Source organism: Bombina bombina, chromosome 5 (genome assembly GCF_027579735.1).
Source record: "Bombina bombina isolate aBomBom1 chromosome 5, aBomBom1.pri, whole genome shotgun sequence".
NCBI classification, from domain to species: Eukaryota; Metazoa; Chordata; class Amphibia; order Anura; family Bombinatoridae; genus Bombina; species Bombina bombina.
The window spans coordinates 213,499,104-213,525,943 of record NC_069503.1 but is presented as its reverse complement, the minus strand read 5'-3'; the positions used below and the strand labels follow the sequence as shown (position 1 = coordinate 213,525,943).

General features: G+C 35.9%; 1 protein-coding gene across 1 annotated transcript; it reads left to right on the top strand.

The window, feature by feature from the left end:
• The first annotated feature begins 11,361 nt into the window (after positions 1-11,361).
• Positions 11,362-19,666, top strand: LOC128660175 (Krueppel-like factor 6). Its single transcript, XM_053713844.1, has 4 exons — positions 11,362-11,709; positions 14,063-14,630; positions 15,882-16,005; positions 16,645-19,666. Exons 1-4 carry the CDS (start codon positions 11,608-11,610, stop codon positions 16,694-16,696), a joined length of 846 nt encoding a protein of 281 aa, XP_053569819.1. The 5' UTR covers positions 11,362-11,607; the 3' UTR covers positions 16,697-19,666.
• Positions 19,667-26,840: the final 7,174 nt, after the last annotated feature.

Here is a 26,840-nt window from a genome sequence, read left to right as displayed (position 1 = left end):
AGAATAGTTTAAATATAAGATCTGTAAGTAACTATACAGAAAACAGTTCTGGACCCGAAGAACAGGTCCAAGTTCAAATATATGAAATGTAGAGTGATACGAGTGAAGGTAAGATTATCTCTCTACTAATATGTACTTATTAAGTTTAGTACACTAATGGGGATGTGTCCCGGCGGCACAGGTAGGCCGAAATTGAAATTTCAGTGACCGCAAGAGCAGATAATTAGTTATATCGGTAAATGTATAAATTTGCTTGGATATGTTGCATGTGTCGAGTGAGTCTATCAGTGGAAAGTTAGTGTATGTGGTATGAGTCATCTTGTGATTATTACTTGTCGCGGTTGCAGCATGTAGACTCTGTACACTGTGGCTGCCATGAGCAATGAGTGTTGTTTGGATTTTATAGTAATGTATTAGGCGAAATAGAACGAGGAGGTATCTCCCCCCTCTGATTAGTGGTGGTCATATTGCTTAACTAGTGGTAATGCATTAAGTAGAAAGTAACTTATCATCCCTGAATAACCACATTTTTTAACATAGCAAGCATACATTCTTAGATTATTAAAATTGGCAGAAGGGTTGCATATAAAAATATAACAATTCACATAACTGTCTATCTAAATAATCTGCGAGAGACCTGAGGCTTATCCACAATAAGGCCTAACGAATCATTGTAAACTGAGATACTTAACTAAGAATTCCTGAACTCTGAACAATAATGTAAGAACAAAACCATTTGTAACTATGTTATTAATTTATGCCTAAAAGTTTAATTTTCGGCATTGAACTGAGCTCCCCCAGTTAACAACTAATATATTGCTGGAACAAGTGCGGGGGTCACTCCACTCACGTGCTATAGATTTCACATATTCTAACTATCTGACCAAGATATTGGTTAATACATATGTGACTATAGTAGGATACTTGCGTGCCCCATGTGTTTCCACTCTATTCAGTCTCTAAAGTTCTTAGGAGGTTATAAGTCTCCTCTTATCATTGATCACCAACGTCTCTGGAGCTACTAGCGTTCTGTGTATTAGAAGTGGAATCTTCCCTCCCTGTTGCTTGTGTGCGATGTGGTGTGTCTCCGACAGGTCCAGAAGGAGCAGGAACTTCGATAGAGAGCTGGGTACAGAAGTGCTGGAGATCCTCCTCAGTTCTATAGATCACATTCTTGTTGTCCCTTGTGGCAATAATAGACACAGGGAATCCCATCTGTAGGGAATCCTGTGAGTATGTAGTACAGAAGTGAGGAAGGAAAGAGATCTGCGTTTTTGCAACGTCGTGGGGCTGAGATCACTGAATATTTGAATGTGAATTCCGGCGTGCTGAATTGGTTGTTTTGCTCTTGAGTTTCTCAGAATTTCCTCTTTATCAGGAACGTGAAGTAGCTTTACAACAATGTCTCTAGGAGGGGCCTTGGGTGGGGGCTTAGCCCTTAATGCCCTGTGTGCTCTCTCAATGGGAATTTCAGGTGCAGAGGGTGTCCCTTTAATGGTTCTAAATAAGTCCTGCAGGTATCCTGCAATTGCCGTTGGGTTCACCGATTCTGGGACTCCCCGTACCCTCAAGTTGTTCCGGCGACTTCGATTTTCTAGATCTTCTATTTTTTCATTTAGGTTTTCTATTGTCGACTCTTGATACCGTGGCAGAGATTTGTTTCAATTCAGATGTGCATGACCTGCTCTGTTTTTGTACTGTATCTAGTCGCCCTTTGATAGTTGTCACATCTTTGTGCAAGTCTTGTATAAGGCCCTCACTTCGTGCATAGCCACCTTATTGTCTTCTTTTGAGGATAACAAACTAAGATCTGCTTTGGTGACATAATCGGTAGGCAAATGATCAGCACTGTGCTGTGGTATGTCTGTTGTTAATTGTCTTTCCTCTGCTGTATCCTGTTGTACTGTTGCAGCTTGTTCAACTGGTCTTAAACTGGTGAGAATGTATTCTCCTGACCCCTACTAGATATGTTCTTAATGTTATTGGCTAATGTCCAATCAGGTTTGCTTGGTATCAGCATGGGAGACAGAAAAAAGAAACTGCATATATGAACTTACAGTTACAGTGCTGAGTGATCTCTCTCTATTACAAGGTCTTTCTGTTGCAAAGTGCCTATCTTGGTTCAGTGTCTTTAAGTGTTGTGTTGCAGGGGTCTGCTGATTGGAGTAAACCAGTGATTTGAAGATGCCTTAATTATTTATTTAAGGTCCATGTACAGGCAAACTCCCTAGAAGGGTTTAGATTCTGGCCCTGAGGTATGATTAGGCCCCGGTATAGCTCCGTCTCCCTAAAGTGACACCCAGCCCAATACAAGCTACTCACTGCAATCAGGTGTGAATATCAGCTGGGTGTGCTGTTCCGGTGAGTTTTGCAGCTGTCCGTCTGCCAGAGACCTTGTCCTTGTAACGGCTCTCACAAGCACCCTGCCGCAAGCCACGTGGTCAGGTCCCGCGGTCTGTAGCAGCGGTCGGTTCTAAGCGGCTCCTCTCACTTATCTTTCTTCTCCGGTGCTAGTAATTTGTCCTCTCGAGCTCCCTCTCAGTTGCTGCCACCTGTTATTATTTTATATTGCCCTTGCTCGTTATTAAGAGCCCATCTGTGCCGCCGGGCCTAAGAGCTCTGAATTCACACCGCCATTCGGCTCCGTGGCTAGGCTCCACCCCCTTTTTTTTAAATTTTTTTTTTTTTTTTTACCTGCAGCTGGGAGTAGCTGAGTATAACTTTTTACACAGAACTTCATCTGGTGAGCTGAGGAGTTTGTGAGGTAAAATATCTTCCTTTTTTACATAGAGATGCTCAAGTGATATTTTCCTGTCAGATTTTTAGTTATTCTGCATCAGTTTCAAGTTATTTAGCATATGAGTATTATGTCCCTTTAAATTATAAAATATGATGAAACAAATTGAAAAAAACACTTTTTCTAACTTTGACCCCCAAAATCTGTTACACATTTACAACCACCAAAAAAAAAAAAAACACGCTTAATAGTTTCTAAATGTTGTCCCGAGTTTAGAAATACCCAATGTTTACATGTTCTTTGCTTTTTGTGCAAGTTATAGGGCAATAAATACAAGTAGCACTTTGCTATTTCCAAAACATTTTTTTTTTCTTTCAAAATTAGCAATAGTTACATTGTAACACTGATAACTGTCAGGAATCTCTGAATATCCCTTGACATGTATATATATTTTTTTTAGTAGACAACCCAAAGTATTGATCTAGGCCCATTTTGGTATATTTCATGCAACCATTTCACCGCCAAATGCGATCAAATTAAAAAAAAAAAAATTCACTTTTTCACAAACTTTAGGTTTCTCACTGAAATTATTTACAAACAGCTTGTGCAATTATGGCACAAATGGTTGTAAATGCTTCTCTGGGATCCTCTTTGTTCAAAAATAGCGGACATATATGGCTTTGGCGTTGCTTTTTGGTAATTAGAAGGTCGCAAAATGCCACTGTGCACCACACGTGTATTATTCCCAGCAGTGACAGGGTTAATTAGGGAGCTTGTAGGGTTAATTTTAGCTTTAGTGTAGTGTAGTAGACAACCCAAAGTATTGATCTAGGCCCATTTTGATATATTTCATGCCACCATTTAACCGCCAAATGCGATCAAATTAAAAAAAAAAGTTCACTTTTTCACAAACTTTAGGTTTCACACTGAAATATTTTACAAACAGCTTTTGCAATTATGGCACAAATTGTTGTAAATGCTTCTCTGGAATCCCCTTTGTTCATATATGACATATATGACTTTGGCATTGCTTTTTGGTAATTAGAAGGCCGTTAAATGCCGCTGCGCACCACACTTCTATTATGCCCAGCAGTGAAGGGGTTAATTAGGGAGCTTGTAGAGTTAATTTTAGCTTTAGTGTAGAGATCAGCCTCCCACCCCCTGATCCCTCCCAAACAGCTCTTTTCCCTCCTCCACCCCACAATTGTCCCCGCCATCTTAAGTACTGGCAGAAAGTCTGCCAGTACTAAAATAAAAGGCTTTTTTTTAAAAAAAAAAAAAAGGTATTCTGCTTTGTAGGATCCCCCCAACCTCCCTGATACCCCCCAAACAGCTCTCTAACCCTCCCCCCTCTACCTTATTGTCCGCCATCTTGGGTACTGGCAGCTTTCTGCCAGTACCCAGTTTGCCATAAAATTAGGTATTTTTTATTTTATTTTTAAATATAAAAGTTATAGTGTAGCTGCCCCTCTCAGCAACCTACCCCCCACCCCCTCTCTTCCTCCTTTGCTTAACACTTAGTCTCATAGTGTAGCGTTCCCACCCGCTCCCGTCCCTGTGCACGCTCCCGCACAGGATCCCGCCTCCCTCTGATGAGCATCCACTATCGATGGCCGCCCACCCGCCTCCCTGCAATGGCTTCCATCCACCAACGATCAGCACCATCGATGGCCGATGCAGAGAGGGCCACAAAGTGGCTCTCTGCATCGGATGCCTACATTTTTTTATTGCAGGATGCCTCAATATCGAGGCATCACTGCAATAACATAAAAGCGTCTGGAAGCGATCAGGATCGCTTCCTCCACTTGAAACCCCTGACGACGTACAGGGTACGTCATTGGTCATTAAAGTAAAGGTAAAGTTTTGCCTATCTGAATACACTAATGAATTAGTCATAGTCTAACAAACTAAATCGCTAACATATTTTCCACAATAACGTATAAATTTATATAATAAAGAGGTTTTATAGTTTCCTACCGTTACTATCCTGACGCCTCCCAACAGGTCCCACCTGCTCTATACGTGTCTACAAAGCGCGTTCACGATAATCCCTTGAACTGCGCATGTGCATAGCGGCACTTGCTATCAGTAATGCGCATGCTGTAATCTGTTACTTATTTTCCAATGCGCAGGTGTCATTCTTCTCCTCTAACGTATATTATGCTAATTCAATAATAATTTCAATAGACATGCGCGAAACGGGAGCGCGCTTGTCTTTCAAGACCCAATAATAATTCTGAACGCATGCACAGGTCATCCGGGAGGCGGATGACGTAGATTAATGGCCACCTAACAGACGAAATTTCAATAGGCTGGTAAAAAAAAAACTGACATTGAAAAAAAAAAATACGGGTTGAATTTATGGAGGAAAAATAAGTGAGTATTAACTGCAAAAACTCAGTTTCTAGTCATAATTTTAAAAAAAATATGAAACTACTATTGATTTAGGGGAACAAGTATTATTAGATATTGCGATCAAGGTAACTTTACCTTCACTTTAACGTTGGTCGTTAAGGGGTTAAAGCGACAGAAAGGGAAAAATTAAACTTTAATGGTTCAAACAGAGCATGAATTTTTAAACAACTTTCCCATTTACTTCTGTTATCAAATTTACTTCATTGTTTTGTTATCCTTTGTTAAAAATCACACCTAAGTAGGCTCAGGAGCAGCAATGCATTAATGAGAGCTAGCTTGGGATTGGTAGCTACACACATCTCTTGTCAATGGTTTACTGCTTTAAAGCTGACATCAACTGCATTTTTTTAAACCCTTTGCAGGGGTTAAAGACTTAGTCGTATGCAAACAAAAGTCTAATAATAAAATGCTTTAACATACAAGAGATTTTTCATTTTGCATTTATATATCCTTTTAAAAAGAATGGCATTAATTAGTAGGCATGGGCAGAATGTTATTATTCGGCAATCGTTTACTAAAAGAATGACGGACATAGCTGTAGGCAGTGGCATTCAGCTATATACAGTGCCGGATATTTGTGTAAGAGTGCAACAAAAATCTGTGCAAATCCAGATATGTGTGCGTTGCAGTATTACACAAATAAATCTGATGCTGAAAACAGCTGAATATCACTGCCTGTGGCCATATTCTGCCTTTGTTTAGCAATAACTTTGCATATTCCTTCATTTAGGAAAATGTACAAAAGTTAAATAGATTTTACAGCAAATAAGCTATTATAGTCTGCATATTTTTTTAAACCTAAAATGATTAGTTTCTAAATTATTCCTGAAGATGTCCTAATCCAGATTGAATATGTTTTTGATTACATTTCAAATGACAGACTACAAATGAACAGTTCTGGAATTCCTTCCTGATCTTGTATTTCCATATTCAAATAGTGCAAACCCATGCATAAGTTCAAAGGTTCAAGCTGTTTCTTTGGAGGATTTCCAAAGCTAAAACCATTTTCAAACGAGTCTGAAGATTTTTTTTTTAGCCATTAAATGGAAAGTGAAATAGGTTAACATTGCTACAAAATAAACATGACTTTGTCCTTGTTTAATGGTTATGTAATATTTGGGCCAAAGAGTGCATTTTTTTGATCATGTAAATCTTTTTGCTGTATTTGGAAATACCCGCCTTTAGTAACAGAATACTATTAGGTGAGAGTAGATAATTAAATGCAATTAACCCTCTTACATAAATCGCTCACGTAGACTATTTTTTAACATGTTTATAAAATCATAAATATTTCACAGATATAAGTAAAGTTTTTCTAAAAGTAAACTCAATAAATATTGATAAGATGAGTTTAATAATAATTATAAACCTTTACATAACTTACAAAATATGATTTAAAGTGATGGTAAATTAAGAATATTTTAAGCCCTTTGCTCCAGAATCAAAGTGTTTGTTCCGATGTAAACACTTGATTTAAAAATGAAATCACACATTCATTGATGTGATCACATGATTTCAAGGCCGGGATCAGATCATGGAGGACAGCTAGGCTTCTAGGCACGCCCCCAGTCCATTTCCAGCTTGCGTCAAAGGGGGAGGGTGCAGGACGCCCATAAAAGGTAGGATGTTCCATGTCGTCCTAACGAAGTTAAAGCCCAGCGCTGTTAGGACGGCATGGCATGTGATAACGGCGTGAAGGGATTATAGTTACATGTGTGTAACATATTCATTTTTAAAACCAAACCACTGAATTTATTATAATAAAATATGACTTTATATGTTCTAAAATTTACTTTTGGCATTGCATGTTTTTGCTCATCCCCCTTGAATTTTATTTTCTGTAGTGACGTATTGAGCGGTCCCACTCCCTGTATAAGTAGATGTACATTTCTGAGAGGAGAATATGCATATAATATGGGTAAACTTATCAGTAGCTATGGCTTCAACTATCACCTCTATGCTGATGATACTCAAATCTACCTATCCACCCCTGCACTCTCTCCTTCTGTCCTTTCCCACACCAGCGACTGCTTATCTGGCATTTCTTCCTAGATGGCCTCTCACCACCTAAAAATCAACATGTCCAAGACTGAGCTTCTTCTAATCCCCCCCATCTAATTCTACTCCAGTTTCTAACTTTACTTTCACTGTTGGTGACACCACTATCTCCCCATCATCCTAAGTCCGCTGCCTAGGAGTTACACTCGACTCCAATCTGTCCTTCATACCCCACATCCAATCGCTCTCTTCATCCTGTCGCAACCACCAACGCAATATCTCCAAAATTCATCCTTTTCTGAGTGCTGAAACTACTAAACAGCTAATCAATTCCCTAGTAATCTCCCGGCTTGATTACTGTAACAACCTACTAACTGGCCTTCCTCTCTCCCGCCTCTCCCCCCTTCAATCCATCCTAAATGCCTCGGCTAGGCTAATCCACCTCTCCCGACGCTCTGTATCCGCTGCACCCCTCTGTGACTCAGTTCACTGGCTCCCTATTCACAGCAGAATTAAATTAAAAATTCTCACTCTGACCTACAAAGCCCTTACCAATGCAGCCCCCCCATACCTGTACTCACTCATCAAAAGTATACTCCAGCCCGTCTCCTAAGATCCAACAACTATCTACTCCTTGCCTCTTCTACCATCACCTCATCTCATGCTAGACTACAGGACTTCTCTTGTGCGGCACCAACCCTCTGGAACGCACTTCCTCGAGCTGTCAGACTTTCCCCCAAAATCTCCTCCTTTCAACGCTCCCTAAAGACCTTCTTGTTCAGGGAAGCCTATCACCAAATCAGTAACTTGCTTAATAGTTGCCCTCATCTAACTCCACATTAACATCATTCCCACCTTTGCAGTCCCCACCTCCTGTTTCTCACCCTCCTAACCATTTAGATTGTAAGTTCCCACGGGAACAGTGTTCCCAATTCCCCCTGTATTTGTTTGTTAAATTTTGTCTGGTGTCTCATATTGTACTGTCCTTTTATCTTTGTTACCCATGGACAGCGCTGCGAAATCTGTTGGCGCTTTATAAATAAAGAAGAATAATAATAAAAATAATAATATGATATTCAGAACAGCACAGGAATAGTTTGCAAGCAAATGCTGGCATTATTAGAAGTAAACAGTGAATCGGAACAAGAGTTCCGATTCACTGTTTACTATGTCAAGGGACTCCCTTTGGGACTGTACTGCGCACAAATCTGTTTACAGCGACATAACATAGAGCGCAGCGAGCAGTGCGGCATACTTTCTGATTGAATGCATGTGCAAAACGTCACCATCAGAAAAAAATGTTTGCACAGGGGCTGTACATTAGTAATAGAAACAAGGAATATATAACAAATTACAAAAAACAAACAAAAGAAACAAACATATATAAGTGACATAAACTACTCTATCAGACATATATATATATATATACATAGTAAACATCCAAAATTTACCATCACTTTAAAATATATGTTATAAACATCAGCTAAGTCTAAATCATGGTGTTTTAATAGTCTTAGTCCTACTGATTATTTGTTAATTAGGAGTGTCTCAGCTGGTAAGAAATCTTCATTTAAACTAAGAAGGCAGTACTGTAATTATTAAAGATCTTAATTTTCTATGCTCAAAAGAACAAAATTGTTAGTTTCTAAATTAGGTCAAAATGACACATCTGTGGAATTTCAATAGATACATTAGAAGGCATATTTTTTGTTTTTGAATAGAGAAAGAATTCATTATCTTCCCCCAAAACTAATCAGTTTATTTGTACGTCTCCCATAGCAACCAATGAAAACAGAAGTAAGCATTATTTAAAAACATTTCGCTTGAAAGGATTATACATACATTGGCAGTAACATCAATAAAATATGCTTATTCAAACAAGGGCTTCCCTCTTTATGACCCCCTCCCCCCCAAGGTTATTCTGAGATCTATGTTAGCTATGTAACAAAAATATTTTGAAAGATTTCTTCCTGCCAGAGTCTAAAAAATGTACATTCACTGTAGCATATCCTGATTAACCCATCTTTACTTTTAAATAAATTAGGGTTTATCAGTTATAAAAATAGCTACTAAAATAGTGCTGGAATAGCTAAAGTATAATTGTATGTATGTATGTATGTATGTGTATATATATATATATATATATATATATATATATACATACATATATATATTGTTTGTAAAGAAATCCTGAGATTTTCTAAATTACTGTGAAGATTAGTGGGGGTGGGAGGAGAACAAGTTAAATCAGATATCACCAAAAAGAGAACTGGGATTTCTCAGATCCTGCTGGCAGCTACAGCAATAAACGTCTCTCAGTACATTTCCAGAGAGGGGGGCGAGAGTCCATGAGGGGTGGCTCCTCCTCTGCAGGATGAATGACACTGAACAGAAAAAGAAGTAAACAAGATGAACTCCATTTTGTGAATCTGGGGGAGGGAGCAGGAGAGTTGCTAGTGAGAACGATCTTTAGAATTGTAAAGTAAAAAAAAAAAAAAAATGAATTCCATCCCTTGTCAGAGAAAATAAAAGGAGCACTAAGGGGATAATGAGGAAATGTCATTGCTTTGGCGGTTAATTGACTATGCCAAAGGGCAGTGCACTGTTGACACAGACAGGTCTGACAAGTCAGTTTGCTGTTGCTGCTTCTCTAACAATGACCTTTCACATACATTTATATTTTTATGGCAGGACAGTGACAGGAAAAGCTAGATAGTGGCTGCTGAGAGCGGACGTGTAACTCATGCAGGATATTTCATATGGGGAGTCGGATACATAAAACGGGCAAATGCTTGTGTGTAGGCTTGGCTAGTGAGTCACACTGAAAAGAAGAATCACTTTGCAATGCCCAAGTCTACTTGTGTGCATTAATTACGTAGCAGAAAATGTAATGTCGCCTAGGCTGCCAGACAAGACAGTAAATGTTTGTGACGCAGAGAATACCAGTCCTGTTGACAGCCAAATGGTTAACAGTAGTGAATGGCTGCTTGCATTACACACTGTATTTTACTTATAACGACAAAACACAAGCCGCTACCATCACCTACAGTAGAAGCAGATTGTGTACCCTCGTTATATTGAGTATCCCTCAGACACTAGTATTCCAACACACAGTGCCCTCCTCTGCCTGACTCAATCTATTTTTATTTTTTTTTAAGGTGGATTAGCACGGTTGGTGTGGAGACCATTCCATATCCAATACAATTACTATTATAAGTCAGCGGAGTAAATTTTATTAAAAAAAGAATGTTTAGAGCTTGGTACTATAAACTCCTTTAGAGTGAGACATAAAACGTTGGTGATGGTAATTTCTATAAATTCATTAAAAACGCAGTTTTAAAACTTTAATTTTAAATAAAATGCTTTCAAAAGTGAAAATGTATATATATATATATATATATATATATATACACACACGTTTTTGCAGGTTATATAGCAAATACTACTTATACTCTGATCCATAAACGCAGACAATAAATAGTGCCAGGAAATATACTTTGCATTGACTACTAAACTATCGCCGACATCAGCTGACCATCTCGGTAGCCACTTTTGAGAATCTGTAAAGATATCATCAAGCCACTGTCATAATCTGGAGAACTAATTTTTGTGTTGCATATAACGCGTCAAGAAACAGGTAGAAACAACTTGTGGCCCCTTTGGTTTACGCGGGCAATGCTACAAACATGCCAATTCGTATCTGTTCTTAATAGAAACAAATTAAGTGTATAACACAATACGTATTCTTGTGTTAGTTTCAAATGTACCATAATACAGAACATATAATACAGACAAGCTTCCCCTGTGGATACCATCTTAAAAGCAGCACTGTAGGCGTTTCTATTCTAGCGCCTGCTAGCAAGAGAAGCCTTTCCTAACAGCAGCCATTTCTAAGACTAAACCGAGTTTGTGAACCACAGTTGCCTTATATACCTGTCTAAAAATAGCCGACTCCTCCCTCCCAATCCAAGGAAACCTAAAATTTCGAATTCAACCAATCACGGACGCGTTTACAGAAGGATTTCGTCACGCGAGAGGCATTGCTAGAGAGTCGGGCTTTTCCATTGGAGGCAACTGACATCATAGGGGCTATGTGGCCGCTGAAGTAAAGTGATTGGTTTACTCTACTGAGCCGGCGTAATGTGATCACGCGGGGGAGGCTGGGTTGGAGGTTTGAATAGGGAAGTTTTGTAGAGGTTTACATTTGCAGTCACTTCAGTGTTTGCAAATATTGTGAGCACTGTGCAAGGTCCTCTGATCCAGGAGGAGTTAGTCGCCTTGTTTTTCCTTTTAATTGCTATGCAATGACATTTGCATGAAACCAGGACTTTTATCCAAGAAGGATTTATGATTTTTTTCCACTATTTTGGGGATTATATTTTATTACAAATTATTATAGCTTTATGCTAGCATTTATATTTTTGTAGAAATATATATATTTAGTAATTTACTAAAAAATGGATGTACTACCAATGTGCAGCATTTTCCAGGAGCTACAGATTGTGCATGATACTGGTTATTTCTCTGCTTTACCATCCCTGGAGGAATATTGGCAACAGGTAAATCATATAATGTTATTCAAATAAACTAATAGCGCTGTCATGGCTGTATAATGCTTGGCATTCCTCTCTGACAGCCAATGGGTTAATATATTTTTATGCAAGGATTGCATTTGCTGATATGAGATTGCATGCAAGATGTCAATTGCACGTACTCTGTACAGTAATTTTCTAATGACAGCTTAAATGTAACTTCAATCAGTAACAGCTTGGGTTTCACTACTAACTGTACAGCCATTTGACAAAAAAAAAACTTTGAGCTTTGCAACTGATCCAAACTATACAGCTGGATCTTGTCATGTAGGCTGCAGCCTTGCCAATAATTATTCCCGTTTATTACTTATGTGGGAACACTGAACAAAACATTAATACACCATAACTATGCATATGTGTATATATATATATATATTTCACACAGAACTGATTTATTTAAGGATTATTTTTTTTTTTATTAAAGCCTTGTTCTATATATATATATATATATATATATATATATATATATATATATATATATATATATATATATGTCTGTGTGTTACATTGTGTACAGAATCCTACTCACTTGAGCTTTCCCAATACTGTATTCCTATTGTGCAATGTAAATCCAATATGTATATTTGATATAATCTATGGAATGTGTCTAAATAGTTAAATGTTATTGAAACATAATAAGGGAAGAGATGTGACCTCATCTAATCACAGAAACAATAGGCTAATTCTCACAAACATCTGACTGTATTCTCTATCCATTGTGTTCTCGTTCACATTAGAAAGCCCTTTATTGTCAGCTCATCTTGTTAAAAGGTGTAGATTGGATCTGCTATTGTTTTTGTTTTATAGACTGTTTGTCCTTGTCCCCCCATTTAGCAAAGATGTTTACTTTTCCAAACAAAACGAATGAAAGAGATCAGATGTCTGCTTGTTTTGGTTTGTAGGTGGGTGAAAACTAAAGTGTTACAACCTTCACATTTCTGGTTAATTGTATACAGTCCCCCCTCCAACCCCCATCAAAGTGGCAGATCTCCAGTGTGTATGATTGAAATTGATCTAAGTAGTTTCCTTCAGGCATTTGGGCTTTTGGCACCGCTCCAGATCTTTCTCCCAGTAGAATTTTAGAAGCATTAAAACTATCAAGCAGCTAATTTCTGCTTTTCATGCTCTTCTACATAATGAAACATTTAAATAAGCTAGAATATTAAAGTTTTAACAGCGTTAAAAATCAATCGTGGTTTTTCTTTTCCTCTCGTTTGAACGATCAATAAATGCATTTTGTCTATTACAGCTTCACATTTGAAGAAAATCAGTACCATTTAATGGAGACAGAGTGAGAGGCATATTATACATGTATATTGTGTATAATTATTATAAAGTATATATGCATGTGTGTGTGTGTGTATATATATATATATATGTGTGTGTGTGTGTGTATATATATATATATATATATATATATATATATATATATATATATATATATATATATAGTTATGCACAGTGGGAAATGCAACCCCTTACAGTAAAATGTTTCAACCGAAACTCTCCTGAGGCAAACATCTCTAGAAATATGTGTGGTATTTTGATTGCTTGTGTCTGCAAGCCACAGGGCTGCATTCTGAACCTAAGATAACACTAAATAAAGTGTCTGACATAACGGGTTATAAAAATGTAGATTTAGAGTGAAAAGAGATATAGATAGATATTATACTTTTGCCATGGGGATAATCTAGTTCCTTGATAATGGCTAGTTTAGGATGTTTAATGCATTACCTCAGTTGCTTAGCTTTAAGGGAAAGGGAACAAACTGCGTGTATTTTAACAGTGTACTTTCTTGGCTTGTGGTCAGCATTTAAAAAGGAAGTCTCTTCTGGCTTAGCGTGAAAGGAATGCAGATGATTCATCCTTCTATACTGTAGGCCACAATTTAAAATGGTTTATTTTCAACAATAGTCCAGTTCATATATACTGTCCTTGTACTATGCTCAATCAGTATATAAAAACGCCTCTTTTAACGTTTTCTCCTCACCTCTTTAGTCTGTACATATATTACATTTTTGCTGAGCTCTTAGATTCTGCTATTTGAACCATTTTTAAAGCATTTTGTGATGCTATGTAGAATCATGTTGGTTTCCGTGGTTACAAAATAGTGGTATCTGTCCAATTGAGAACTACATAGCATGTTTTGTAGTTAGATGTTTGGTCCTTCTCATGAAAAGAAATATGTAATAAAGAAAATTATGTAATAAATAAAGTAGTGTCATATCTAAAGCACATCATTGTAAACCCTATAGTTTTGCTGAATTTTTTTATTTATTTTTTTAAACATTTTTGGGGATTTTCTTTCTTCTTTTTTTAGACATGTCTGGAGCTTGAACGTTATCTGCAAAGTGAGCCTTGTTATGTGTCTGCATCAGAATTTAAATTCGATAGAGAAGAGGAACTGTGGACCAAACTTATTCTGGCATGTGAGAAAAAAGAGGATCCCAAACCTAGTTGTATTAAATCTGAGGATATCAGTGATCACCAGAATCTAGAGACAAACAGCTTGAACTCTGATATAAGCAGTGAATCGTCTGATAGTTCTGAGGAACTTTCACCAACTTCAAATTTCACCTCTGATCCCATAAGTGATGTATTGGGTACCTCTGGAAACTTTAGTTCTTCAGTCATTTCCACCCCACCATCGTCTCCAGAGCAGAGCAAAGAGCTTTCCTCACATATATGGAGTGGTATAACTGGCGAACTGCATTCACCAACAAAAATATGCTCTGCTTCTCTTGGAAAGACTCTTGAGCATGGTAGTCCAACAAATGGAGAAATCTCACCAGATGGCAGGAAACGTGTCCATAAATGTCAATTCAATGGTTGCAAGAAGGTTTACACAAAGAGTTCCCACCTGAAAGCACATCAGCGTACTCATACAGGTCAGTGCTTGCTCTGGTCTTGACCAGAGGGAATCCCTTGTTGTCATGACATTACACAACCACGGGGTGGAAACCCAAAGCTCATAGATGATGTAATGGTAATCCCATCCTGTGGGAAAACCACTTCCTCATTCTTTATACAGTAGAGTTGGAACTTTCTTTTCATTGAGGGATTAAGAGCTTATTCAACATAACGAGTCTTAAGGAAATTGGGACAATAATCATAAGAATTTACTTTCAATGCATTTTTTTTTAAATCTCATATTTTGGTACAGTTTGTAAAGTTTTAAAAAAAAAAATACATTTCTACATCATTTCAAATTCAACTCAGTGCTACACGGTATTTAAAGATCATACTTCTAGCAGATATCATTTAACATATAAAGTTTTCTAGACATGCAAGCTTATTTTTGTGGGGTGTTTGTTTTGTGGCCTAGACAATTGTGGTAAAGAAAAAAAATGTGTACACCCTGAAATTTGTTTTTAATAATTATATGTTAAATTACAATTTTTACATATCAAATAGTGAATTAAATTGTCATACACTATTTAACAGGCTAGTTTTAAAGAAACATTCAAATGCAAAATATTACTTGCTCTAATTAATTATCTTACCATTTCTAACCCAAACTAGCTAATTGTTAAACATCCCTCAAAGGGGATAAACACATTGGTTTCCAAGCTAGACTTTATTATTCCTATCAGGAGCAGCAGTTGCACATGGATGCCAATCATTGTCTGTTTCCTGCTCAGGGCTGAAGTGCTTGTGGCTTCTGAGGGACACATTTCCTTTGTATTTACCCTTTCTTGTGTTTAAATTAAACTATGATTTAATTATTACAAATGGCCCACCTATTTTTACCCAAGAACTTTGGGGTTGATTGAGTCCTGGTATTGCTTCAACCAGTGTGATAGTCATATCTTTCTCCTTTAAAAAAAAATAATATGAAGAATGCATGCAAAATTATTTTTGTTCACCTAGTTCTATATAGTTATAAAGCAATGCTACTTTAGAAATACAAGTTTTACAAGAAGTGTAACTAAAAACATGCAAGCATACCATGCTGCTGAAATGATATATATTCTACCACATGCTACTGTAGCATTTTCAGCTGAATTTATATTGATATTAACCACCCTACAAATGATGCATTTTTAACTTTTGGATGTGATACTAGGTTTTATGGGTATTTTTATAAAAATTATAAGGTTTGTTCTTTCCCAATTATATCTCAACACTGTTCCTTGCAGGAGAAAAGCCTTACAGATGTTCGTGGGAAGGGTGTGAATGGCGTTTTGCAAGAAGTGATGAGTTAACCAGACACTTCAGAAAACACACCGGTGCCAAGCCTTTTAAGTGCCAGCACTGTGACAGGTACATAAACTTCTTTAAAAAAAAAAAAAAAAAAATACATTTTGAAATATGCTTCTGTTCTTTATTACTTAATAAATGGGCCTAATCTTTATTTATGTATAGCCAATTATATATGTAGAATATATATATATATATATATATATATATATATATATATATATATATATATATATATATATATATATATATATATATATATATATATATATATATATATATATATATATATATATATTTCTGAAGAAGGGGAGCAGTATCCCCGAAATGTTAATAAATTGTGACATTGTTTGGAGAAATCCTGAGACTTCACTGTTTTTGTTCAGGGTGCTCTCAGACATATGCAGAGAAATAATCCAAAAAAGGCACTCGCCGTGATACAACCAAGTGTTTAATGAAGAGTGAACGTTTTCAGGGTATAATCCCTGTCCTCAGACTCCTGAAAAAAAGCAAACAGTGTGCACTTTGTCTACATGCACCCAGGCATCTGATCTGTTGGGATTGGAAAGTGTGTGCAGAGACCCATGGATGATTTTTTTATATATTTATCTTTTATCTATATCTCTTACCCATAATTGGCTGCCTACATTGTTTTATAGAGCATAACATTTTGTGAATAACATGAATGTTTTTCTCCACCAGGTGTTTTTCAAGATCAGACCATCTGGCTCTTCACATGAAGAGACACCTATGAAGTGGAAGAGTTGGTGAAGAAGCAACTTAAGGTTGAACTGCCTTGTGCGAGGGATGCGTGTTCCAGCCAAAGCATGCCAATTTGCACCCCAGCCAGTTGCCTTCAAGGCCTTATTTTGAGGGTCTTCGTAGGGCTAATCAATCGTGTGAGATGCGGCATAGCGACCGTATTGTGCCACGACTGAGGTTTCCCAACTGATGCACTAATGGTGCCTAACCTTCTGCGTGGCTTGTCTAAGCCTTTGCCGTGAGCATGTGCACTGAGAATGTTTATGATTGGTTGGGTGACTGAATGTAAATGAGGAGTCAGTGTCTGTATGTGTAAGATTATTTTTCTCTTGGTTGAGTTCAGTTGTAAAGGTTAAGAGAGAAAAAATGGTTTGAATGTTTGTATGCGTATGCATACTGTCATATATGGAACAAACATCAACAACTTCTTGGGTCTACGTGTGCTGGAGAAAAATAAGTGACCCTAAATAGGAGATGTTCCCTTTCCTGAGTGAGAGGAGCTTTTGTTGTCTGGTGCAGCTATTAAACGTGCAATGTGTCAAGTAGCCTGTTTTACATGCTACAAAGATCATTTGTAATCCATTGTATAAGCTGTGTATCTACAAATATAACACAACTATAACTTTTCATTATAATAGAAAGATATTGCATGGTTCAGGGGAACTGTACGCTTTTCCATTCTTTAATCAGGACTGCCGTTTTGATTCCAGTTGAGAGCAGCTAAGATACAATAGGTCTGGTGTTACATTATTATGTATGGAACCTAAAAAAAAAGGTGGGCAAAACCACTATGGCTTAAACTGATTTTTCTCATGCAGCTAATTTTCTATTATTTATGCCTTGAGGACTAATTTCTGGTTTTCTAGCTGTTAATGCACTGTTGACCTTAATAATGGTGCCTTATGCAAGTGACCTCCCTTTAGAGGAGCTGATACAGGGGTTTGAGTAATGTAAAGCTTACTTAAGGCTCTGTTGTCACCTGAAAGTGTACCTTTTCTGAAGAAATGCTTTATTTTAAATTGCACATTCAGTGAAATAGATTTTAATTTTTATTTTAGGTAAAGAGAAATTTAAACTTTCATGATACAGATAGAGCATGCAATTTTAAACAACTTTCCAATTTACCACTGTTCTAGTTAGCTTTTTTCTCGTGATGAGAAAATCTAGGTAAGCTTATAGGACCTCAGAAGTATGCATGTATTTAGTACTTTTTGGCTGCAGTGTTTACAACTATGTATAATATTGCTGCAAACGGTGTTTAACATCTGCACACTCCTGGGGTCTTATGAACCTACATAGATTTACTGTTTAGTAAGTATGTCAAGAGAACAAAACAAATTTGATCATACAAGTAAATTGGAATGATGTTAAATTTGCATGCTCTGTCTAGACCAATAAATCTTTAATCTTTACTGTTTCTTTAAGCCAACTTGTTGCCCATTTTTGTGTTTTGGAAATTGAGTATTTTTCAAATGCCTGAGACACTCTAGCCTATTGCCATCTAGCTTTAATAGTAAATGCATATTGGATGAAATGGCTACTTTGGGATAGTTTCAAGTAGCTGTTAAAAGAACTCTGGAATGTGTTAAGATCACAGATGTGCGTTCATTGATTAGAGATTGGAGTGAATAAAGCTACCTTGAAAATCCCAGTAGAGACCAACTCAATCTAACTCCAATGTAGTGTTTTTGTTTCCCCCCACACTGTCCAATCATTATACTTTTATTATATGCACTTAATATGTAAAATGCTTATATACGTCTTGAGGTACCCAGAACAATAACAAAACAAAAAAAAAATTGTAAAAGAGAAAAGTATATTTCTATATTAGATCAAGTAGCCGTCTACCATATTTGCTTATATCAAATAAGTATAAAATAATTGGCTAATTATGTGCACTCTGTAGTGTATTAAAAAGACTTGTGGAGTTTTGTTTTGGGTTTTTAGGCTTTTAAGGGCCTTTAAAAGTTTTAGGTCACTGAATGTTAAGAGATGTATAAAGAGGTAAAATATATTTTTATAACATTTTATTTAATTTTTGTTTTCCTTGTAGTTTTGTAAATAAAAAAAAAAAAGTACCATTTGAATTTTACCTATGTTTAAAAATAAATATATATATATATATATATATATAGAGAGAGAGATATTGCACATTTTTTGCAATGAACAGCATACATCAAAATAATTGCAATCATTTGATTTGACTGAAAGTCAGCAATGTGGCCATTAATGCTATAGCCAAAGTCTGCTTTCCAAATCACATCATTTTTACCAGTTTTGTTAAATATTATTGGGGTGTACTAGGGTGAACTCGCTTCAAACCTGCAGTTTGACTTTTTTTATTATTATTATTATTAATAAATAAAAATAAAAGCTTTCTATAGAAGTAAATAATCACATTCACACTCTGGTTTTGAGATAAAACTAGTTATGCAAGCTCCTCTGCATTCTGAGTTCAAATACCTATGTGAACAAAGCTGATACTCAACATTGCATAAAGCCGAAGAATAATTTTGTAATCTTTCCAAACTTCTGTTTGATGTGTTCTGAGTTTAGCCATAAAAAAAATACAGGGACAAAAACACAACTTGCACTGTCTTGTTGAGCTTGTGAAATACCATCAACATTCTTTGCAAGGGGTGCGGCTGTTTGAATGCCTCCTAATTTTCTCATTGAAAGATTACACTCAATTCAGGTGATGACTGGGCCTCAGTCAAGCTGATGAAATACATTTGCTTGAAAAAAAAAAAAAGTAAATATGTTTCTATTGGTGAAATTTTCTTTTTTATTTGACCTTAAACACCCTGTTATTTGAAGAATCTTTGTAAGATTTTTGTAAATTTTATTTTGTTTGTTTTACAAGATTTTATTTGAATTTTTTTTTTTTTTTTTTGCAAGATTGTTATATTTCTGTATGAATGTATTTTTTATTGGAATAACATAAAAAAGAATTCCTATCTTATTGTCGTGTCTTATTTATCTGAAATTTGAACACACATCACCTGGTCTGGTTGAATTTTTTTTTTTGACCATCCAGTGTCATAAGGTCGAACTCTTACATTCTTCAAACCATTTGTTACCACAGAAACTTTCCACACATTTGACAAGAAATATGGATTGTTCAACTTTTACGTTCTAAAGTTAGTGCACGCATTCCACCACATGCAACCCGTTAAGCTATGAAAATAAATGGGGGATGGAATCTTGAAAATTTTAAACATTCTGTAATACATTTTAAATAAACTTGCTGTATGCCATTTAAGACAAAATGATACTTTGATGAAAGACTATAGATTAAAGGAACACAAAACTCTTAAATGTCGTAAAATAGTTTATTTGTTGTAAAACAAATTTCCAGTATACTTTTTATTTATTTTGCTCCCCTTTCCTCTCATTTAAAGGGATACTAAACCCAAATTATTTATTTCATGATTCAGATAGAACATGCAATTTTAAGAAACTTTGTAATTTACTTCTATTATAAATTAGTCTTCCTTCTCTTGCTATCTTTATTTGAAAAAGCAAGAATGTAAGGTTAGGAGCCGGCTCATTTTTGGTTCAGCCCCTGGGTAGAGCTTGCTGATTGGTTTGTTACATTTAGCCACCAATCAGCAAGCTCTAACCAGGTGCTGAACCAAAAATGGGCCGGCTCTTAAAGGGATACTGAACCCAAATGTTTTCTTTCAGGATTTAAATAGAGCATGCAATTTTAAGCAACTTTCTAATTAACTCCTATTATCAAATTTTCTTCATTATCTTGCTATCTTTATTTGAAAAAGAATACATCCAAGGTTTTTTCTTGGTTCAGAACTCTGGAGAGCAATTTTTTTATTGGTGGATGAATTTATCCACCAATCAGCAAGGACAACCCAGGTTGTTCACCAAAAATGGGCCGGTATATAAACTTATATTCTTGCATTTCAAATAAAGATACCAAGAGAATAAATAACTTGATAATGGGAGTAAATTAGAAAGTTGCTTAAAATTTCATGCTCTATCTGAATCACAAAAGGAAAAAAATTGATTTCAGTGTCCCTTTAAGCTTATATTCCTGCTTTTTCAAATAAAGATAACATGAGAACAAAGAAATTGATAATAGGAGTAAATTAAAAAGTTGTATAAAATGGCATGCTCTATCTGAATCATGAAATAAAAAAATTGCATTTAGTATCTCTTTAAACCGGATAATTGTGTGTCTTCCCTATTCTGAGACTTGGAAGAGCACACTACAAACTAACCCTGCCACATATTTGTTCCTAAATGGTCTAAGCAGAGATGATCAGATAAGGAATTGCAAAACAGGGGTCTTTGTTCACAGAATGACCAGGGCTAGTTGTATCTAAAGTAAAATGTCTGTATTGCTTCCTCCAAATAAGGCACATGGTGGGGGAAGTGTGGCTATTGTAAAATAATTGCAGCAGACATGGTGTAGATACATTACATAATGGTTACAAAATATTTTCTGTATTATGATCATATACTGTATACATATGTAACGATTTAGTCACAAAATAGTGCAGAAAAATAAAACAGAACATTCTGTGTTACGTTCAATTAACCCCTTAATGACAGAGGACATACCAGGTAAGTCATAGGAAAAAACTCCCTTAATGACAATTGACGTACCTGGTACGTCCTCTGTTGTCTGAAGTGCTGGAAGCGATCATGATCGCTTCCAGCTGCTTCCAAGGGATTGTAGTGATGCCTCAATATTGAGGTATCACTGCAATCTCCTATTTTACATACCGATGCAGAAAGGGCCACTCTGTGGCCCTCTCTGCATTGGCCATTGATGTCAACAAATTTGTTGGTGGGTGGGAGCAGCTATTGGCTATATGTGACTGTTGATTGCCAAACCGATCTGACATTGTCGGCGGCTGCTCTTACCGCTCTTACATGCAGGCAAGTGAAAGGGAAAAAAAGACCAATGTAGATGCAGGGGGATCTTCATTCTTTAGTAAGGGATCTGGGAGGGGGAGGGATGTAGATCATTTAGGGGGGCCAGCTACACTACAGAAAACAAGTTTTACATATAAAAAAGTAAAAAAAAAACTATTTGGGGGGGCAAATTGGGTTCTGGCAGACAGCTGCCGGTACCCAAAATGGCGGCAAATAGGTAGAGGGGGAGGGTTAGAGAGATGTATTGGGGGGGATCAGGGAGGTTGTGGGGTAAGGGGGGATCCATCACTGCAGACTGTATGAGAAAATTAAAAAAATAATAAATTATTTTTATTTCAGTACTGGCAGACTTTCTGCCAGTACTTAAGATGGCTGTGACAATTGTGAGGTGGGGGAGGGAAGAGAGCTGTGTGAGGGGGATCAGGGGGTGGGATGTGTCAGGTGGGAGGCTGATCTCTACACTAAAGCTAAAAATTAACCCTACAAGCTACCTAATTAACCCCTTAACTGCTGGGCATATTACAAGTGTGGTGCGCAGCAGTATTTAACGGCCTTATTATTACCAAAAAGCAACGCCAAAGCCATATATGTCTGCTATTTCTGAACAAAGGGGATCCAAGAGAAGCATTTACAACCATTTGTGCCATAATTGCACAAGCTGTTTGTAAATAATTTCAGTGAGAAACCTAAAATTGTGAAATATTCCAAAATGGGCCTAGATCAATGCTTTGGGATGTCTTCTAAATATAAATATATACATGTCAAGGGATATTCAGGGATTCCTGAAAGATATCAGTGTTCCAATGTAACTAGCGCTAATTTTGAAAAAAAGTGGTTTGGAAATAGCAAAGTGCTACTTGTATTTATGGCCTTATAACTTGCAAAAAAAAGCAAAGAACATGTAAACATTGGGTATTTCTAAACTCGGGACAAAATTTAGAAACTATTTAGAATGGGTGTATTTTGGTGGTTGTAGATGTGTAACAGATTTTGGGGGTCAAAGTTAGAAAAAGTGTGGTTTTTTTTCAATTTTTTCCTCATATTTTATATATTTTTTTTTATAGTAAATTATAAGATTTGATTAAAATAATGGTATCTTTAGAAAGTCCATTTAATGGTGAGAAAAACAGTATATAATATGTGTGGGTACAGTAAATGAGTAAGAGGAAAATTACATCTAAACACAAACACTGCAGAAATGTAAAAATAGCCATATTTTTTTGAGTGCATAATGGCCCTTTAAGGGTAAGAAAATTGAAAAATGGTCCCGTCATTAAGGGGTTAAAGAAATTAATTGCTTGTTAAACAAACTTGCCTTTCTAAAGTAATTCTAGGCATTCAGTGTCCAGTACAGCAGAGGAATCTGGATAGGAATGCAAATGAGATTGTGTCACCTTTAAAAGATATTCGCATCAACTGTAGACTCCTGTAGTGTAGAAATGTGCAATGCAACTTGCATATCTCAAAACATAATAAGCAATATTTTTTTTTGTTTAATAGATATAAAGCTTAGCCTAAAAATGCACTATATTCCTTTGTGAAGTCTTTTTAATGATAACTGAAAATTTGTGCCGGAAACGTGAATGCACAATTTTGGTTCAGTGGAATATACATCTACTTTTCCTCAAAAGCGCATCAAGTATCTGCAGCCAACATAATACCCCTGGAAATTGGATACTTTTTTACATTGTATTCTCTGAATCCTAAAATACATATTTTGGGGTTTCATTTATCTTTAACTCTCAGTTCACAATGTTTAACATAGAAGTTCTCTGATGGCTGCTTATCTAATATGCATAACTTAAAGTGAAAGAACAAAATAATAGGCCCAAGAAGTCTGCCTAAAAGTGTAAGCTTATTTAATGTATAGGATATACCCATATGCTTATCCCAGGCATTTTTGAAGTCCCCCCAGGAGAATGCATGTGTCCGTCATGCCTCTTTATGGCTGCTTACATTGTTATAGAAAATAATTTACCACGGAAGCCCAAATTTAGAATTTCTAATCAGATTTTTTTGCAAAACTTTAACTCAACAAGCACAGCTTTGTTTTCCATCTTTGTTCTTTTCTCAATTGAGTGCATCTCTCTTTTCTGTATTTTGGTGGAGAAATAATGTCACTCAACCAGATGGACTGTTCTATTAACAATCGTCCTTTACACTGATTTATTTTACAACGGCACAGTTGTTTCTTTAAGCGTTGCTATGTTTTTGACACTATTAGAGTCTTAACGTACTATCCTCATTATTTTGCTAGAAATCATATTACACGATTTACAAAATAATTTTGGGATATCCAAAATGATGACAATGTATGTTTATTTGTAACTGTTTAAAAAACCCCGCTAACCACTGATTGACCAAATATTTATTTTTTTGGACCCTAAAAAAGAAAATGTGGTTTCTTTTTTAAATTATTTTAAAAAAAAATTAACTGCCAAGGAGGAAAAAAAAAGCAATTACAAGCTGTATTTTCTCATCTGTTCTGTGTAATTATTTATGAGCATGCTTCCAATGCTATTAATGCATAGAACATTTTCAAAAACAATATTTTTTTTTCTTTCTTTTTACGTGTGGCTTATGTACACATCTTGCCAATTACATATTTTTAAAAAAATATTTATAAATTTTGCTAATAAATTAACTAATAGAATACATTTTAGTTTATCTGTTAGAAATTCACAGAAAGATTACACTGTGAGCTAGAATACAAGTGTAGTGCTTAATTATTGCGTGCCTGCAAATGGGAAAATTTGCGGGTGCGCGATAATTAACCAGCCATTAAAAATGGCTGGTTATTGCTACCGCAAGCTTGCGGTAACAATTAGCGCTTATAAAAGTAACAAGAGATCAGATATCTGGTTAGTTTTATAAATGTGCCCCAAAATATAGCCTATTGTAATTTATTAAAAAATAAAGATAGCAGCATCTTTATTTTTTTAATAAAATTATTACACTAGGCAGTATTTTGGACTAAACTCGGTGGGAGTGGGGTGTTAAAAATAAAACTGTACTGAAAGATGCCTTTACATTGTGGTATATGGGAACTGTGCTTATATTTATGTGTTAATAGTTGTATTTACACATACTAAAAAATAAATATATACCGGTATATATAATCATATATAAAGAAGCCAAAGGATCCACACTTGCTGAACTTACAAATAGTGAATACTTTATTCCAAAAGTCACTTTAGGAATAAAGTATACATTATTTGCAAGTTCAGTGAGTGCGGATCCTTTGGCTTCTATATCTCCTCTGATTCTGTCACCCTGGCATGTTGTTGTTTAAGGTGAGAGTGCAAATCCTTTGCAATTCTTTAATTATATAGACAGTATTGTGTATTACACAGTGGATCTCTAATATCGCTTTCATGAATGCAATATATAGCGCTCCACTTGTAAGCTGGCCCGGTATTTAGTCAAACTGGAATTGTTTTTTATAGTTAGAATATTGGCTTACAAAATATTATTTGTTAACATTACTTTTTATTTTTAGATGCCTGCATATCAAAAGCAGTCCAGTCTCATTTCTTAATAATTGTTAACTAGTAGATGTTTTTACCTGGTAGATAAAACATCCTAGATTTGTGTGTAAATCTCTTTACTGAGCACATATAGTAGTTTGGCAGACCCAACTTTTGGAAGATATCAGACTGATATGCTCTTATATATATTTCTCTCTCCCCCCCCCAAAAAAAAAACCAAACAAACAACAAAACATTTTTAGTACCGGTAGACAGAGCTAGGTAGAAGCTGTAAGTATAAGCCTCTAACCTCTGCAGAACCACTGCAGGGATTTATTAGGTAGAACTCTTGGGTAGCTAGTATGATATTTTATTGTCTTTTCCAAACCAGAGATGTTTTAGCATTTTTGCCATCACTCCATTTAAACCAAAATAAAGCTTATTTATTTACATATGAAACCTTTTTTATGGCATAAAAATAGCTTTTAGTCGATAACAATTTAACTACCTATTTATTCACAGAATTAAAGTGACAGATAAATGGATATGAAACCCCAATTTTTTTCTTTTATGATTCAGATAGAGCATGCAATTTTAAGCAACTTTCTAATTTACTCCTTTTATCAAATTTTCACTTGCTCTATCTTTATTCGAAAAGCAGAAATGTAAATTTAAGAGCCGATCCATTTTTGGTTCAGACCATGGGCAGCGCTTGCTGATTGGTGGCTACATTTAGCTTAACATTTTTATAAATCAGACCAAAGTATTTTCCACACCACTTGTAACAATCTGAAATCCAAAGTGGAACCTTACCCGATTCGCTTGTTAACTTGAAACTTCCTCTGGAGACAGACTAAACTCTGCCTGTGTCTAACAACCGTTGTATCTGTCCTAAATCTGCTTCACTACGCATAACTAAAATGTTTATATTACAATTTCAGGGTGTTTATTGTCCCTTTATTAGGTATAATACAGAGTATTGTTAGATGGTTGAATTTTCATGGTTTTCTAAATTTGATTGGAAACTTAACTCTGACACATTGTTTTGCCATTATAATAATATGTCATAATAAGTATACCAGCACATATGCATACACTATACATAGCCTCATAGTATCAAATCATGACACTGAGTAGCAGCAAACTATAAATAATGTCCCTGTTAGAATAATGAATGTAGATGCATAGCACAACACACTTCCCTCATTGAAATTTATCTGAAATACACATTCTAAACTGTGCACAAGGAAAACACACACAACAACAGTAAGGTTAGGAACATTTAATAAAAACTTGCAAAGAAAACGTAGCTTAACTAATTCACAACAGTGATAGCAGTACAGAATCTGAAACTATTCCTATAATAAGCCCCAAAATAATATACAATATGCCATCAGAAGCCACTGCATAATGTTATTTGGAGCAGGACTAGATCATCTGGAAAGGGATCCAGTGAAGAAACACATTTGAACACCCATGAAGTACTCTCTGCTTTCTAATGCACAATGCTGTTCAGTGTGATTCCCTAACAATGAATATCCTGTATATGGAATGCTCATACTCTGGGGCTTTCCCCAAGGAGAGCAAATACAACAATTTACCCCTCACTATTTTAGCTGTAGCAGAACAAAAGTCCATACTGACATACTCCACTTAGGAGGAAACAGAACAAAATATTAGGGAGGAGTTCAAAGACTTATAGGACATTTACACCGTATAGGTGTGTTCATTTATACCTAATACAATTTATGTCACAATAAATATTCATAA